A 15,692-nucleotide genomic window follows, 5' to 3' on the forward strand; every position below is an offset into this window, starting at 1 on the left:
TATGTTGTGGGGTGAGCTTATAAAAATATTCTTATTGTTAAAGGGACATTCCTGAGTTTGCTGTAATTTTTAAGATGTTATCAACTAACAAAGACTTTTTACAATTGTAATACCATATCAAATATATTGTTTCTGCATAAACGTGTTTCTGATCGTTCTAATATTTGTACTAGGTTAAACTGCATTTTATTTTTTTAAAATATTTATTTTCGTACGTACGAAATTATTTGAAGACAAAATCCAGTTTGTCCTTCTTAGAAATATTAAGACAACCAGAAACACATTGAATATACAGACGCTGCTATTCTAAACAAGAAAACATATTTAATATGTAAGTTTAATCGTAGAAATATTTTATCAGTCGGAAACATCTTACAATGCAGCAAACTCAGGACTGTCCCTTTAATGGTATTGGTACTATTATTAAAGGTCGTGGACGCTTATTTTTCATAATAATAATAATGTGTATTTCAGTATTTATTTGTTTTGTCCGTTAACAGCAACAAAAATGCCGAATTAATATTACTAATTTTACAGTAACAATAACAGCAACAACGTTTGTTTGTTTTATCTGTTGATATTTAATTAATATTACTAATTTTACAGTAACAATAACAGCAACAACGTTTGTTTGTTTTATCTGTTGATATTTAATTAATATTACTAATTTTACAGTAACAATAACAGCAACAACGTTTGTTTGTTTTATCTGTTGATATTTAATTAATATTACGAATGGTGAGACAAACTTCTGTTTTATATTTTGTATTTGCACGTATTAAATTGTATTGCTTTTTGTTTAGACATTTTAATAATATTTTATGTTTATACACTTTTATTTAAACAAATGCTTGCTCTCACCCTCACGCCATCCATTATGTATTTATCAAGAGTACACATTAATACAATATACATCATTTTGCTCAGGTATTTGTATTTGGTGTTTTTATAGTTTGTAGTTCAAAGTATTTGCGTTTCCTAGTTACAGGTATTTGTCTTTTGTATTTACAAGTATTTGTATTTACGATTATTTGTATTTACGATTATTTGTATTTACAAGTATTTGTATTTATGATTAATTGTATTTACAAGTATTTGTAGTTTTTTATTTACAAATATTTGTATTCTGCATGTACAAGTATGTGGGTATTCTGTATTTACAAGTATTTACATTTAAAAGTTTTTGTATTTACAAGTATTTATATTTAGAAGTATTTATATTTACAAGTATTTTCTATTTACAAATATTTGTATTTTGTATTTACAAGTATCTCTGTATTCTATATTTACAAGTATTTGCATTTTGTATTCACGAGTATTTCTATTTACAAATATTTGCATTTTGTATTTACAAGTATTTCTATTTACAAGTATTTGCATTTTATATTTAAAAGTGTTTGTATTTGCTAGTATTTTCTATTTACAAAATGTTTTTATTTACAAGTATTTGTATTTTGTATTTTTAACTATTTATATTTTGTATTTACACGTATTTGTATTTTCTATTTACAAAAACTTTCTATTTACAAGTATATATATTTTGTATTTATAAAGATCTGTATTTTGTATTTACAAGTAGTTGTATTTATAATAAAACTATTTGTATTTTGTATTTACAACTATTTGTATTTATAATTACAACTAATTGTATTTTGTATTTACACCTATTTTCTATTTGCATGTATTTGTATTTACAAGTACATGTAATTGTATTTTGCATTTGTAGGTATGATCATTCTGATGATCGTAGTGATGATCCTGGGTTTCGGTTTGTCGTACGTCATTTTCCTCCTGGCTGTTAACAACATACTGGTCGACGCTTTGAGCTACTTGGCCCAGGTGTTAAGGTAAGTTGCATATTTCATTATTTTACGGCAAAAGAGAAAGGGATGAGAAAGGCAGAGAGAGAGAGAGAGAGAGAGAGAGAGAGAGAGAGAGAGAGAGAGAGAGAGAGAGAGAGAGAGAGAGAGAGAGAGAGAGAGAGAGAGAGAGAGAGAGAGAGAGAGAGAGAGAGAGAGAGAGAGAGAGAGAGAGAGAGAGACACACAGAGTGAGTGAGAGACAGAGTGAGAGATAGAGAGAGAGATGGGGGGGGCAAGATAGACAGAAATGGAGAGGAAGAAGAAAGAGATAGCGAGAGAGGGGAAGGGAAAAAGACAGATTTAGAGAGATGCAGAGGATACAGAAATAAGAAGATGTGGGGATGGACACTCATAAGAATTCTATGTAGAAACCAAGATGGATTCCATAGCAGCAATAAAATATGTTTTAGAACAAAAGTATTTTATATGATTTGTTGGGAGAAGGGGGAAATAATCAGCACTGAATTCAAAATTCCTTTGGATCCTTAATTATTATTATTATTATTATTATTATTTTTTTTTTTAAATTATTATTATTATTATGATTATTATTATTATTATTGACTTCAGTGTCCCTGCAACCATGATGTTTCTGTTTTACTACTACTACTACTACTACTACTAACTACTACTACTACTACTACTACTATCATTATCATTATCATTATCATTATCATTATTATTTCAGTGTCCCTAAACTCATGACACTTCTGTTCTATTATTATTACTATTATTATTATTATTATTATTATTATTATTATTATTATTATTATTTCAGTGTCCCGGCAACCATGATACTTCTGTTCTATTTACAAGTCCTAGTCTCCAGATTTCTCTTACTGCAGCCAAAAGTAAAAGATACAGACACCGCTCCTCCCTTGAATGTTAACAACAGGTAAGTACAGGTAAAATGTTAATAATAGTAACTACAGGTAAAATGTTAATAACAGGTAAGTACAGGTAAAATGCTAATAACAAGTAAGTACAGGTAAAATTTTAATAATAGGTTAGTACAGGTAAAATGTTAATAATAGGTAAGTACAGGTAAAATGTTAATAATAGGTTAGTACAAGTAAAATGTTAATAATAGGTTAGTACAGGTAAAATGTTAATAACAGGTAAGTACAGGTAAAATGTTAATAACAGGTAAGTACAGGTAAAATGTTAATAACAGGTAAGTACAGGTAAGATGTTAATAACAGGTTAGTACAGGTAAAATGTTACTACATGTGTAACAGGTAAGTACAGGTAAAATGTTAATAACAGGTTAGTACAGGTAAAATGTTAATAACAGGTTAGTACAGGTAAAATGTCAATACATGTGTAACAGGTAAGTACAGGTAAAATATTAACAACAGGTAGGTACACATACAGGTTTAACAGTAAGTGTGTACAGGTCAAATGTATATTATAAGAACAGGTAAAAGTGTTAGTAACAGATAGAGGTAAACATTTAAAAGTAGGTAGGTTCAGGAAAAATATTAATATTGTGCAGGTACAGATAAAATGCTAATAGTAGGTAGATACAAGTACAATGCTAATTGTAGGTAGGCAAAGGTAAAATGTTTACAGTATTCACAAATGTGTTTTTATTAAATATAAATATTTATTAAACAGCTTAAATGTTTTCTATATTATTTTAAGGGCTGATTTAAGGGGTTGAGACAACACTGTCCTCTGTTTTAATGATGAACTAAACACTACCAATAATTAGTCCATGAATGCAAATACATGTAAATAAACAAAAACGCACACTTGTTCTCTCCCCCCCCCCCCCCCTCTCTCTCTCTCTCTCTCTCTCTCTCTCTCTCTCTCTCTCTCTCTCTCTCTCTCTCTCTCTCTCTCTCTCTCTCTCTCTCTCTCTCTTTCTTCCTCTCTTCCTACGGACTTGCATTCGTGTTTTAATTTGTTTTCCAGAAAGTTTTACGAAGACTTCAACTATTATGCGTTCTTTGGAAATCTGGGTATCGGGGTTGTGTCGTGTTTCTTCCGCATCCTACAGGGCAGTGTGCTGGGCGTGCTCCTCGTGGGACGTCTCGAGAGAACCATCTTCATGGCAGGCTGGGAGCACAGGGACAAAGGTAAGACGCGCGTGTATTATGACGTAGCGTCATGTGGTTTATTCTTGTCTGTGCCTCGAGTGAAATTGCACTACAGTCTACAGTACGCTACATATACACATTACAACAGAATAAATATATTTTAACCATGTTACTACTGCTACTACTAATAATACTAATACTAATAATAATAATAATAATAATACTAATACTAATACTAATACTAATACTTCTACTACTACTACTGCTGCTGCTGCTACTACTGCTACTGCTACTATTGCTACTGCTACTGCTACTATTACTGCTACTGCTACTGCTATTGCCCTGCTGCTGCTGCTGCTGCTGCTGCTGCTACTGTTGCTGCTGCTACTACTGCTGCTGCTACTGCTACTACCACCTACTGCTGCTGTTACTGCTACTCCCACCTACTGCTGCTGTTACTGCTATTGCTGCTGCTGCTGCTGAGGATGATAATGTTACTGATGCTGCTACTGCTGGTGCTACTGTTACTGCTACCACCACCTACTGCTGCTGCTGCTGCTGCTGATGATGATGATGATATTACTGATGCTGCTACTGCTACTGCTACTGCTTCTGTTATTTCTGCTGCCACTAATACTACTACCTGCTCCAGGCGAATCTTCTTCTAGAGACGCCCGTGCACAAATTCCTGCACATGTTGCTTTATTCATTGATTCATTGATTCATCGAGTCACTTACTCATTTTATCCATTCATTCATTCATCAGTTTATCTATTCTTTCTGATTATTTGTCATCCTTTGAAATTCGGACAATCTTGCGATGCCAGTCAAATGTCATTATATTTATTTATTTATTTATTTATACATGTATTTATTATTTTTATATGTATATTTACTCATTTATTTCCTAGGTTACCAAGCATACATCGGCATGTTACGAATGGAGAACGCTCACAATCATCCTATCCTGAGGGTGTTCAGTGGGCTGATGTGGGAGGTGGCCTTCAAGAAACGCCACCTAGCGGCAGCTACTCAGGATAATCAGGGTACAAGTAGGAAATACAGAACATTCCCCAGCATCGAATCCACCGCACCATCCTCCCGAAACCTGCATTCTCTAGCTGATGATTCAAGTTCCCTGTGCTCATTTGAAAATGTACCAGGTTTGTGTGTTTCCCATTCCACCCAATATAAAATGTCGTATGCACGCTAAAATCGGTGTTATTTTAGCAACCAATGTTTTTGCCAAGTATATTTGAAATAAAACAACATATATCTAAGAGCATCTATGACAAGGTATGATTCATCTGTCCTGGTTATAAAACATTTAGATAACAGACTCTGTGGAGTGGATCAATTCATCTGATTGGGGGGGGGGGGGGGTGTCCATCCAGTGCTGCGCACCACAACTGGACAAAGGCCGTGGTATGTACCTTCCTGTATGTGGGAAAGTGCATATAAAAGATTCCTTGCTGCATTAGGAAAAATGTTGTGGGTTTCCTCTGATGACTACGTGTCAGAATTTTACTGTGGAATGGCTTTAACATTTACACTATAGACCTAAGACTAATAGAGTCTCTGAATTTAACGTCATGTCAACGCTATTGAGATTTGAGTCTAGACTCTAAAGTTTTATAAGCACTTGTCCTGGCCTGGTGCTTATAAAACTTTAGAGTCTAGACTCTAGACTAATAAAGAAAGAGACTCTGACGCCATGTAAATTATGTGCATATGACGTCATCAGAGATTTGAATCTGCATTTTAAAGTTTTATAAGCACATGTCCTGATCCCCGTCTTCTCCCGTCACCACTTTAACTCCCAGTTCTATTTTAACAATATTATTCTTAATATGTATGGCTCCCTAATTTCTGTATTATATCTCTGTGAATTTCACTGTTTTGAATTATTAACTATGGGGACGGGATTTAGCTCAGTCGGTTGAACGCTTGCTTGAGGTGCTTGCGTTGCAGGGTCGAACCACCTCAGTGGATCCGTTCAACTGATTGGGTTTTTCCTCGTTCAAACCAGTGCACCACAGCTGGTCAAAGGCCGTGGTATGTGTTTTCCTGTCTGTGGGAAAGTGCATATAAAAGATCCTGTGCTGCATTAAGAAAATGTAGCGGGTTTCCTCTGTTGACTACGAGTCAGAATTACCAAATGTTTGGCATCCAATGGCCGCTGATTAATATGTGAATGTACTCTAGTGGTGTCGTTAAACAAAACCCCCAACCTTTTTGATTAACTATAAGTCTGAACCATCGAAAATAAACTAGTTTTTTTAAGTTTATGTTTGTCACAAACTATCTAATAAGTAACTTTTCATTTTTTTTTATACAAAAAGCAATATTAGAAATTGTGAAGACATACAAAATCTATTGCTAACCTGTGTTATTAGCCTGTTTTATCTGTGTCGATTATTTTTATATATAGTCTTTCATAACCCATATGTAGTGACTCGGTGTTATTTTAGACTTTATGGAATTCAGTTATGTATGTTTTATAACTAAGGTGAAACTTTAATAAACAATCTGTCTGTCTGCTTGTCTGTCTACCTGTCTGTCTGTCTTTAGGTCTCTCTGCCTGCCTGCCTGCCTGCCTGCCTGCCTGCCTGCCTTCACACTCTCTTTTTTCCTTTCACCCCAACGTGCACCTGGTACCATCTCCGATTATTTTCTTTCAGCGATACACAAACAGCAGGTGAACAGTTTATTAAAAAAGGACAATAAAAACAACACTGAATCAGAAAACAGGGCTGTATCGATCATGCCTAATGAAAATAAAATATTTGGTCATAGTAGTTTTGTTTTCCAGCCACACAAAAGGACTGGCTTTTTTGTTTTAATGAAAACTTGGATTAATTATATTTTTGCTATAAAATATTTATTATTACAAATATCTTCATTGAGATTTGTATTTATAGACCTCTTGTGACGTCCAATTTATAATTTGCTTAGATGTTAAACCTAATGTACCCCAAAAGAACGCTCAAGGCCTCTAAAATTATCATAATTTAATCTAAATTTCACAAGGCCAAAATGTTTTTCCCCCTCGATATTGTGCTATTTTTCACAGAATTTATTCTGATAGAAATTGCATAAAATTCTTACAAACATTCTACTTGAGATAGTGAAATAAATGTATGAGACAGGTGGCATCTGGAGCAAATTCTCAAATTCGGGCACAAAAGATAGAGATATTCGGGCAAAATGAGCTGACCTGAAACGTTTTCACCATGCATTTCCATCATTCTACCTCCAGTATTAGTAATAAATGTTAAAATGCATAGTGATACGTTTACATCCCTATATAGCCGTTTGGCAGTAATCCTAATATGAATAAATGTTGTTGTCCAGATACGGGCATTTTCGTTTAATTCGGGAAAGAGTCGACCTAAAGACCAGTCTAGCAAGCGTAAGCGACAAACGTCTGACTGAACTTGCCTCTTCTCGTATTGACATTATTCACAGTTCTTTTCTCTTTTTCAGTTTCGAAGCGGGCGGGGCGTAGCTCAGTGGTAAAGCGCTTGCTTGATGCGTGGTCTGTCTAGGATCAATTTCCGTCGGGTGGCCCATTGGGCTTGTTCTCGTTCCACCCAGTGCACCACGACTGGTATATCAAAGACCGTGGTGTGTGCTATCCTGTCTGTGGGATGGTGCATATAAAAGATCCCTTGCTATTAATGGAAAACAATGTAGCAGGTTTCCTCTCTAAGACTATATGTCCAACGTTACCAAATGTTTGATATCCAATAATAGATTATTAATGAATAAGTGTGCTCCAGTGGTGTCGTTAAACAACGCAAAATTACCAAATGTTTGACATTCAATAACCAATGATTAATTAATCAATGTGTTTTAGTGGTGTCGTTAAACAAAACAAACTTTAACTTTTAACTTTGTTTTCAGTTTCAAGAAACAATATTCACCGCAGACGATGGTGGGTTGCCTACACACTGATAAACAATCCGGACTTGTGCCAGAAGAGAAAAAAGTGGCTTTTCGAAATTCCAACAGACGGATTTGAATTTGGTGCTGGAGACGAATCAGTGAGAAATAGAGGGAGCCGCAACGAAGCCTATGTGTGAATCACTTAAAGCTGCAGTGTTGACTTTATATCACTTAAAGCTGCAGTGTTGACTTTATATCACTTAAAGCTGCAGTGTTGACTTCAAATCACTTGAAGCTGCAGTGTTGACTTTAAATCACTTAAAGCTGCAGTGTTGACTTTAAATCACTTAAAGCTGCAGTGTTGACTTTAAATCACTTGAAGCTGCAGTGTTGACTTTAAATCACTTGAAGCTGCAGTGTTGACTTTAAATCACTTAAAGCTGCAGTGTTGACTTTAAATCACTTAAAGCTGCAGTGTTGACTTTATATCATTTAAAGCTGCAGTGTTGACTTTGAACAATTTAAAGCTGCAGTGTTGACTTAAAATAATTTAAAACGGCAATCTCTGGTTCATTTTTTAATAATAATTGTGCATAACTTAGACTAGATCACACACACACACACACACACACACACACACACACACACACACACACACACGCACACAGAGAGAGAGAGAGAGTTTAAATTGATTCAGACTTTCAATGATATGCCATTCTTTTTTACATGCATATTAGGCTATTTCTCGTTCTAGGCAGTGCACCACGACTGCCATGTCAAAGGCTGTGGTATATGATATCCTGTCTGTGGGATGGAGCATATACAATATTCCTTGCTACTAATTAAGAATGTAGCAGGTTTCCAAATGTTTGACAGTCAGTAGCCGATGATTAACAAAGCAATGTGCTCTAGAGGTGTCGTTAAACAAAACAAACTTAAACGTTTTTTATTTTATACATGCTGGGAGCTGTCTTTACTCTAAGTAACATGACGGAAAGGAACACTTCTAATTTGTCCAGTTGTAAAATATAACAAACCAACATATGGCGACACGACTTACATACGGTGCATCGAGGCAGATGACAATATTCGTTTTTATTACCCATATGGGCTCAAATATACAGGGTAATATTTTTTTGATCTCTGCACAGTGTGCAGATTGCTTCTACAGCCACTGATTGGCTGGCTTAAAAATCACGACGTTTGATTGGTTGCTTGGCATGGCCGGAACTTCACTTTCATTCATATAATGTTTCCATTCATGAGTCAGATTACACATACGTTATACGATCTACAAAGATTTACAAAAACAAATAGACTCATTTGTTTCGTAAACATGAAATGGTATAGTTTAATAAGCAGCGGCTTTAGTAATATATAAAAATAATTATTTTCAAATGCAAATACAGTTGTATTATTTTGCACTGTAAACATTGGCTGTAACAAGAACGCCGTTATGCTATAACGTCACTTACATTACGTCATGTAATGCGCGTAAGATTATATGACGTAATGGCTGATGGCTTTGTTGTAGACTGCAGAGGAATATTTTTACATTAAAAATCAGTTAAAATTGACAATGGGTAATAAAGAGAATAACCAACTCGCTACGAGGAGTTACGAATTATCTGTCCCTCGTGAATGAATGTTGTAAAACCGTCGCCAAAGGCTCGGGTTTACAACATTCATTCACTCGGGACAGATAATTCATAATTCCTCGTAGCTCGTTAGTTATTCTCTAAATAAATGCTTGTATATAGAGGATATTTCATGGTTTTTTTTTGTCAAATATGATTTATATCTCATCGAGTGAAGTTTGCAATCACATCTCACGAGTCACGCAAGAGTGTGCTATGATTGCAAACTTCACGAGACAGTCACTGAGTGACTGTTAACACTTTTACTTCACTGATATTTTAAGATCTTTCACTAAATGTTACCTAATAAATAGTAAAAACACACAAGTTCATCAAAGATATGTAGTCCATTTGCGTGAAAAGGGAACCGATGAATTGGCATATAGCTCTGTATAATGAATAATTTTAAATCTTCTATTAAAACATATTACTGAGTTTTAAACTCATACCAAGTCCAAAAAAAAAAATACTTAAACTTTTTGTGTAAATAAAAACGTTTCTCAACAATTTGTCATCAAATCATATAGATTAATCTCATTTTTAATACAGGGTGAAGACAAAATGCTACAACATCCTTAGTTGCATATCGCAGTAATCGATAATGCAGTACAGTAAAATTAAAGGTAGAACTGTGCATTCTAAAAGTTGGAATTTTTCATCAGTTGTCTTCATACTTACATTGTAAAATAACATTTAGCCTAAGCAATTTGATGATAATTTGTAAAGAATTTTTTTATTTACACTAAGAAAAGAAAATTTCATAAAATGTTATTTGAGTTGGTATGGGTTTAAAACTTAATAATATATTTGTATTTGAATTTTAACTTTATTCATTATATAGTTACAGTGAAACCCCTCTAAACCGGACACCCTTGGAAGCAAGTAACATGTTCAGTTTTAAGAGGTATTCAGTTTAGAGAGGTTAATTTGTGTACTGATTTTAAAATTAAAAAAAAGGACCGTGAAAAATGTCCGGTTTTGGTGAATTCCGGTTTATAGAGGGTCCGGTTTGAGAGGTTTCACTGTATATGTATATGTATATATATATATATATGTCAATTGATCGGTCCCCTTTTCACGCAAACGGACTATAACTGTGTTTGTCATTTTCATTAGCATTAGTAAACGATGTTATAGGATGGGGCGGTGGAGGGGTGAAATTGCGAATCTATTAAGCCAGTGCATGTCATTACAGCTGTACTTATTGTAATGAGCTGTCCGGTGCTAATTTTGATTTAGTAAACTAGTTACGAATGGCAGTCCTCTTTTGGCGGTGCAAGCGGGATGAAATCTCCAGTAAAGGATCTCCCCGAAAGTGGCTGTCCTCCTATAGACGAGATACTATACAGAGATTCATGGAATTAACCAATTTTATGCCAAATGCTCATTTGACTTTGTAGTGTGCATATCCACGGCCCTGACCATATATTACGGTTTTGTCTTTCAGATTTGTGTTGTAAGGTTGTAAGTTAATAAACTATATGTTATATGATGGGGAGTTGCGAATTTGTTAAAGTTGTATTTGTGTTCCTGTTTTACATTAATTATTAAAATATGGTATAGGCAAATTGATGATATGTTGTGAATTTATTAAAGTTGTATTTTTATGGTAATATCTCATTTAAAAAGAAAAGGTTGTACTTCGTTTCATGGTTACCGTACATAGAAAAAACACAAACACCTGAATGAATTGAAAAAGGCCATTTAATAATAAATGACGGACAAGTTACCATCACATTGTTAAGACAATTTCTCTAACTTTTTACAATTCTCTCTGAACCATGAAAGATGGGGGTTAAAACCCGCCTGCAACTTCTAAATAAACAATGTGCTTAATATTGACATATACAGACAACTATGACATTTAATTGTAAACAATATAACAATTTTTTCCTGAAAAGGTAAACAAATTTACATATCCACATGTAACCGTATTATGCAATAACCCATTCTCTTCACCCACTTTCATGGGTTAATCAATTATTATTATTATGGTTTATTATTATTTTTTATTTTTTTTGAAAAACAAATGGAATTAAACATACTGAATTTTTCTGGGGGTAGGGTTGGGTGGGAAAATAAATTTTCAACTGGACTGATCCAAATAAATCTTCCTTGTTCATAAGAATAATAATTTATGTTAATGTGCTCGTCGATTAAATTTTGGTCCCAAGGGAGATAACGCGCGAAATACTAAAACCCACACTTATAAACGTTACCTTATTGTCTTCTTCGTACGAACGATTTACCATAATATCTCATTTAAAAAGAAAAAGGTTGTACTTCGTTTCATGGTTACCTTACAAAGAAAAAACACAAACACCTGAATGAATTGAAAATGGCCATTTAATAATAAATGACGGACAGGTTAGTTAATTAAATTACCATCACATTGTTAAGGCAATTTCTCTAACTTTTTACAATTCTCTCTGAACCATGAACGATGGGGGTTACAACCCGCCACCATTTTGTGTGTAACACAAAATTCCCCCCATCTAAACCTTTTTCTGCTATAGGAGCATCAAAACTATCATAATTTAGTGGTAAGTGATGCTCCTATACCAGTACGACCGAGGAGGAAAAGAAAAGCCCCCTAATAAACAGCATGTTAAATTCCATATAGGTTGTTATAATTATGTAGTCGGGTACATGTAAGTAATGGTAACCAAGGCCCATGTCCCCAGGTTACCCATTATAATGAAGCAAATACACACAAACCGACAGTACCTCTAGACACATTAAAACATACATAGACACATTTACATGTATATGAAATGCTAGCAGGTTCGTAAATTAAGTCAATTCATATTATATTTAATAGACACAACTAGTCATGACTACAAGCACGACCGAAGTGCAGAGGCCCATGTCCCCGTGCAATGGATTCGAAAAAGAAATCGAGGCCCATGTCCCCAGATCTCAATTAGTAACTAGATAGAATTTAGGATTAAACAGCAATAAAAGAAACACAAACTCAGCATAATAGTAACTACAAACATGGCCGTGTCCACAGATCCCGCTTCATGACTAGACAAATTGTAACAATAAACAACAGTAAGAAGGAAACCCAACTCAGCATAGTAAATACAAACATAGCCCAAGTGCAGAGGCCCATGTCCTCATGTACTGGACTATATAACTTCAGTGAATGAAATCGAGGCCCATGTCCCCAGATCTCGCTTATGACTATATAAATTTTAACATTAAACAAAAGTCAAAACAAACACAAACTCAGAATAGTAAATACAAACATAGGCCAAGTGCAGAGGCCCATATCCTCATGTACTGGACTGTATGAACTTTAGTGAAAAGAATAAAAAATAATCAAACCCATGTCCCCGGATCTCGATTGTTGAAATTCTAATTTACACAAACACCCCAGCATGCCGGTGGAGATGGTTACATTTTATACTAACCATCTTATCTGCCAAGTTGTAGCATTTGAATACGTATATATTTTTTAAATGCTTGAGAGTGCCACCTGCCCATAATTTGGATTTTTTCTTCAGGGATTCCCATCATTGCTACCGTTGTTGCTGCTCCAATACGAAAACTATGTCCTTTAAAGTTATTCTTCCCTAGACCGGCCCATTTTAGAGAAAGCTGAAGTTGTTTTGTGAAAGTATGTCTTGGTACGGGTGTGTTATCCATAAATGAAAATAAAGCACACTGAGAGCTTTGGTGTTTCCGAATCCTGTTAAACTCCCACAAGGCTCTGACAGGGCACAAATGAGTGCTATTTTTATTTTCAGGCAGCATAAGGGTTGGAATATGTTTCCCAGCGCTATGTTTAAACTGTTGCATTTGTATTTCCAATGACCTTGGGTGGGAAGACTGGTCACAATTAAACTTAATATCTGCCAGTGTTAAATTATTTCCTGCTGGGGGAATGGATCCCGTGATTTCACTTATTCGTAGAAATGCGTGAAATGCGAGCAGAAACATTGCCTTGATCATCAATTTAAGAAAATATGAGTTGCATGTGTAGTCCAAAGAGGCAATCAACTGCTTTAGTATAAGTGGAGTAATTGGAAGACGGGCATCCCTCGTTGAACAAAGTTTGGTGAAACCTTGTAAGGTTTTCCAAATAAGGAAATGTTGGCTGATATCCGGATATCCCCCAAGTTTGTGAATATAACCCAATGCCGACACATAGCTTGACACGGTCGACGCTGCCAATTTTTTCTGATAACAATTAGCAAGAAATAAGGTTAACATCTCTAGAGTAGCTGGCAGCACTGGGGTGTTAGGGAACTGCTCACCAATAAACTGCTTGTAAACAGAAAATACATGCTTATATGCCTCTCTAGTGGAAGGCGACAAGGTTGCCTGTAACAAGTAGGATGCAGTCTCCTTTAAATCATCTGCATGTTGTGAGGAATATCTACTGGCACTTTGTCCATGTGAGGAAAACTGTTTTTGAACTGCTCTACCTGTAAGCGAGAAAGGAGATCTGCCTGTACATTTTCAACACCTGCAATATGGAATGCTTTGAACATAATGTTGTATCTAAGTAACTGCAAAATGAGCCTACGCAACAGCTTCATGATCGCAGGATCTTTTGATGTTTGCTTGTTAATTATATACACTACTGTCAGGTTGTCAGAATAGAATTGTACACATCTGTTGTGTAATTCATGCGCCCACAATTCCACCGCTACCACTATTGGGAAAAGTTCTCTAACTGCTATGTGATATGACAACCATTCTGTTTCCCATTGTCCAAAGAACCACTTTGTTTGAAAAGTTCCACCAAAACCCAAATTACTTGCATCTGTATAAAAACATAATGTAACAGACATCATTCAAGAATAGGGCTGTCCCATTGAAAGTTTCAACAAAAGATAACCAAGTCTGGATATCCGCTCTAGCCTCTTTGTTAATGCGTCTTTTGTGATGGGGCTTTTTTAACCCGATGGTTAGGTCAATTATACGTCTTAAAAACGTTCTACCTTCGGTGACCACCGAACAAGCAAAATTTAATAGCCCAATAAGAGATTGCAATTCCTGGAGTGATGCTTTTTTCTTTGATCTAAAGCTTGATAAAACAGCTTTTAATTTAGTAATTTTTTCCTCTGGAAGCTTAATGTTCATTCCCAGTGTATCTAGTTCTAAACCTAATTTTTTTATAGTAGTTGAGGGAAACACTGTTTTTTTCAAACTTAATGGGCACCCCCAGGTCCTTAGACAACTCTACAAATGCATTCAAACTGTCCCTACAACTGTTGGTATTCGGTGGGCCGACAAACAGAAAATCATCCAATACATGAACGCACACCTTACATGCAAACTTCTTTTCTATTATCAAGTGTAAAGCGGAACTAACTTGTTCAAAAAGCTGGCATGAGTAGCTGAGGCCCAAGGGAAGAGTCTTATCATAAAAATATTGTCCATCTATAGCGAAACCTAGAAGCTCGTAATCTTTTGGATTTATGGGGATCATACGGAATGCATTTTCGATATCAGTTTTTGCAAGTAAAGACCCTTGACCAAATTGTTTTATCAAAATTACTGCATCATCTATCGTTTGGTACTGAACTGAACATTTCTCACTAGGAATCCCATCATTTATGGAACTGCCTTCCGGGAACGACAAATGATGAATGACTGTATTCACCCAAATGTTTTTTTGGGACTAAACCCAGTGGTGAAACCTGTAGAGCCGGGAAAGGCAGTTTAGAAAAGGGGCCTGCCACACGCCCTGCTTCAAGTTCTTTTATAATTTTTTCCTTTAACAATTCTAAATTCGAAACGGCAGATTTCAGGTTTTTTGACAATCTGTGTTGCCGTTTACCAATAATATTATATGGAATACTAAAACCGGAACGAAATCCGTTTAGTAGAAACTGTGTTTTAGTGTTAGAATAACCAGATAGCCAAAATAGCAATCTATTAACCTTGATGGGAGTAACTATTAAATTATTGTTTGCCAACTGCGTTGGGTCTTTTGGGATTCCCCCATGGTTGTCCGACGCACTGCTCCTGTGTGGGACAAGCCTTTTTGGGGTGGCTACCTCCACATCGCTGGCAACTGTGTATAAAGACACAGTTCTTTCCTTTGTCGCAGTATCCCTTATTGTTATAGGTGTAACACACTCTGGAACCATAACTAATGCTGGGCTTGCGTTTTTCATCTCTAAGATCCCGAAATGGCCGGTTTCCGTGCAATTTATAGTTAATGCCTACAGCTATGGCTTCTTGATAGAGTTCGGCATTCATCTGATCCCAAGGAAGCTGGTTGGGGTTTGTTTCCCTCCACTGCCT

The 15,692-nt window shown here is 35.4% G+C and overlaps 1 protein-coding gene across 3 annotated transcripts in view; it reads left to right on the forward strand.

The window, feature by feature from the left end:
* LOC121386619 (stimulated by retinoic acid gene 6 protein-like) overlaps positions 1-8,347 on the forward strand; it is a 47,485-nt gene extending 39,138 nt beyond the window's left edge. For all 3 annotated transcript variants that reach the window (XM_041517582.1, XM_041517598.1, XM_041517592.1), the window contains 6 exons: positions 1-11; positions 1,727-1,847; positions 2,640-2,756; positions 3,779-3,942; positions 4,815-5,066; positions 7,810-8,347. The exon at positions 1-11 is cut by the window's left edge and continues 38 nt beyond it. In XM_041517582.1, the coding sequence (XP_041373516.1) occupies positions 1-11; positions 1,727-1,847; positions 2,640-2,756; positions 3,779-3,942; positions 4,815-5,066; positions 7,810-7,988 (844 nt within the window). In that variant the 3' untranslated portion in view covers positions 7,989-8,347. The remainder of the gene's footprint in view (positions 12-1,726; positions 1,848-2,639; positions 2,757-3,778; positions 3,943-4,814; positions 5,067-7,809) is intronic.
* The last annotated feature ends 7,345 nt before the right edge of the window (positions 8,348-15,692 follow it).

This window comes from Gigantopelta aegis, chromosome 2, assembly GCF_016097555.1.
Source record: "Gigantopelta aegis isolate Gae_Host chromosome 2, Gae_host_genome, whole genome shotgun sequence".
NCBI classification, from domain to species: domain Eukaryota; kingdom Metazoa; phylum Mollusca; class Gastropoda; order Neomphalida; family Peltospiridae; genus Gigantopelta; species Gigantopelta aegis.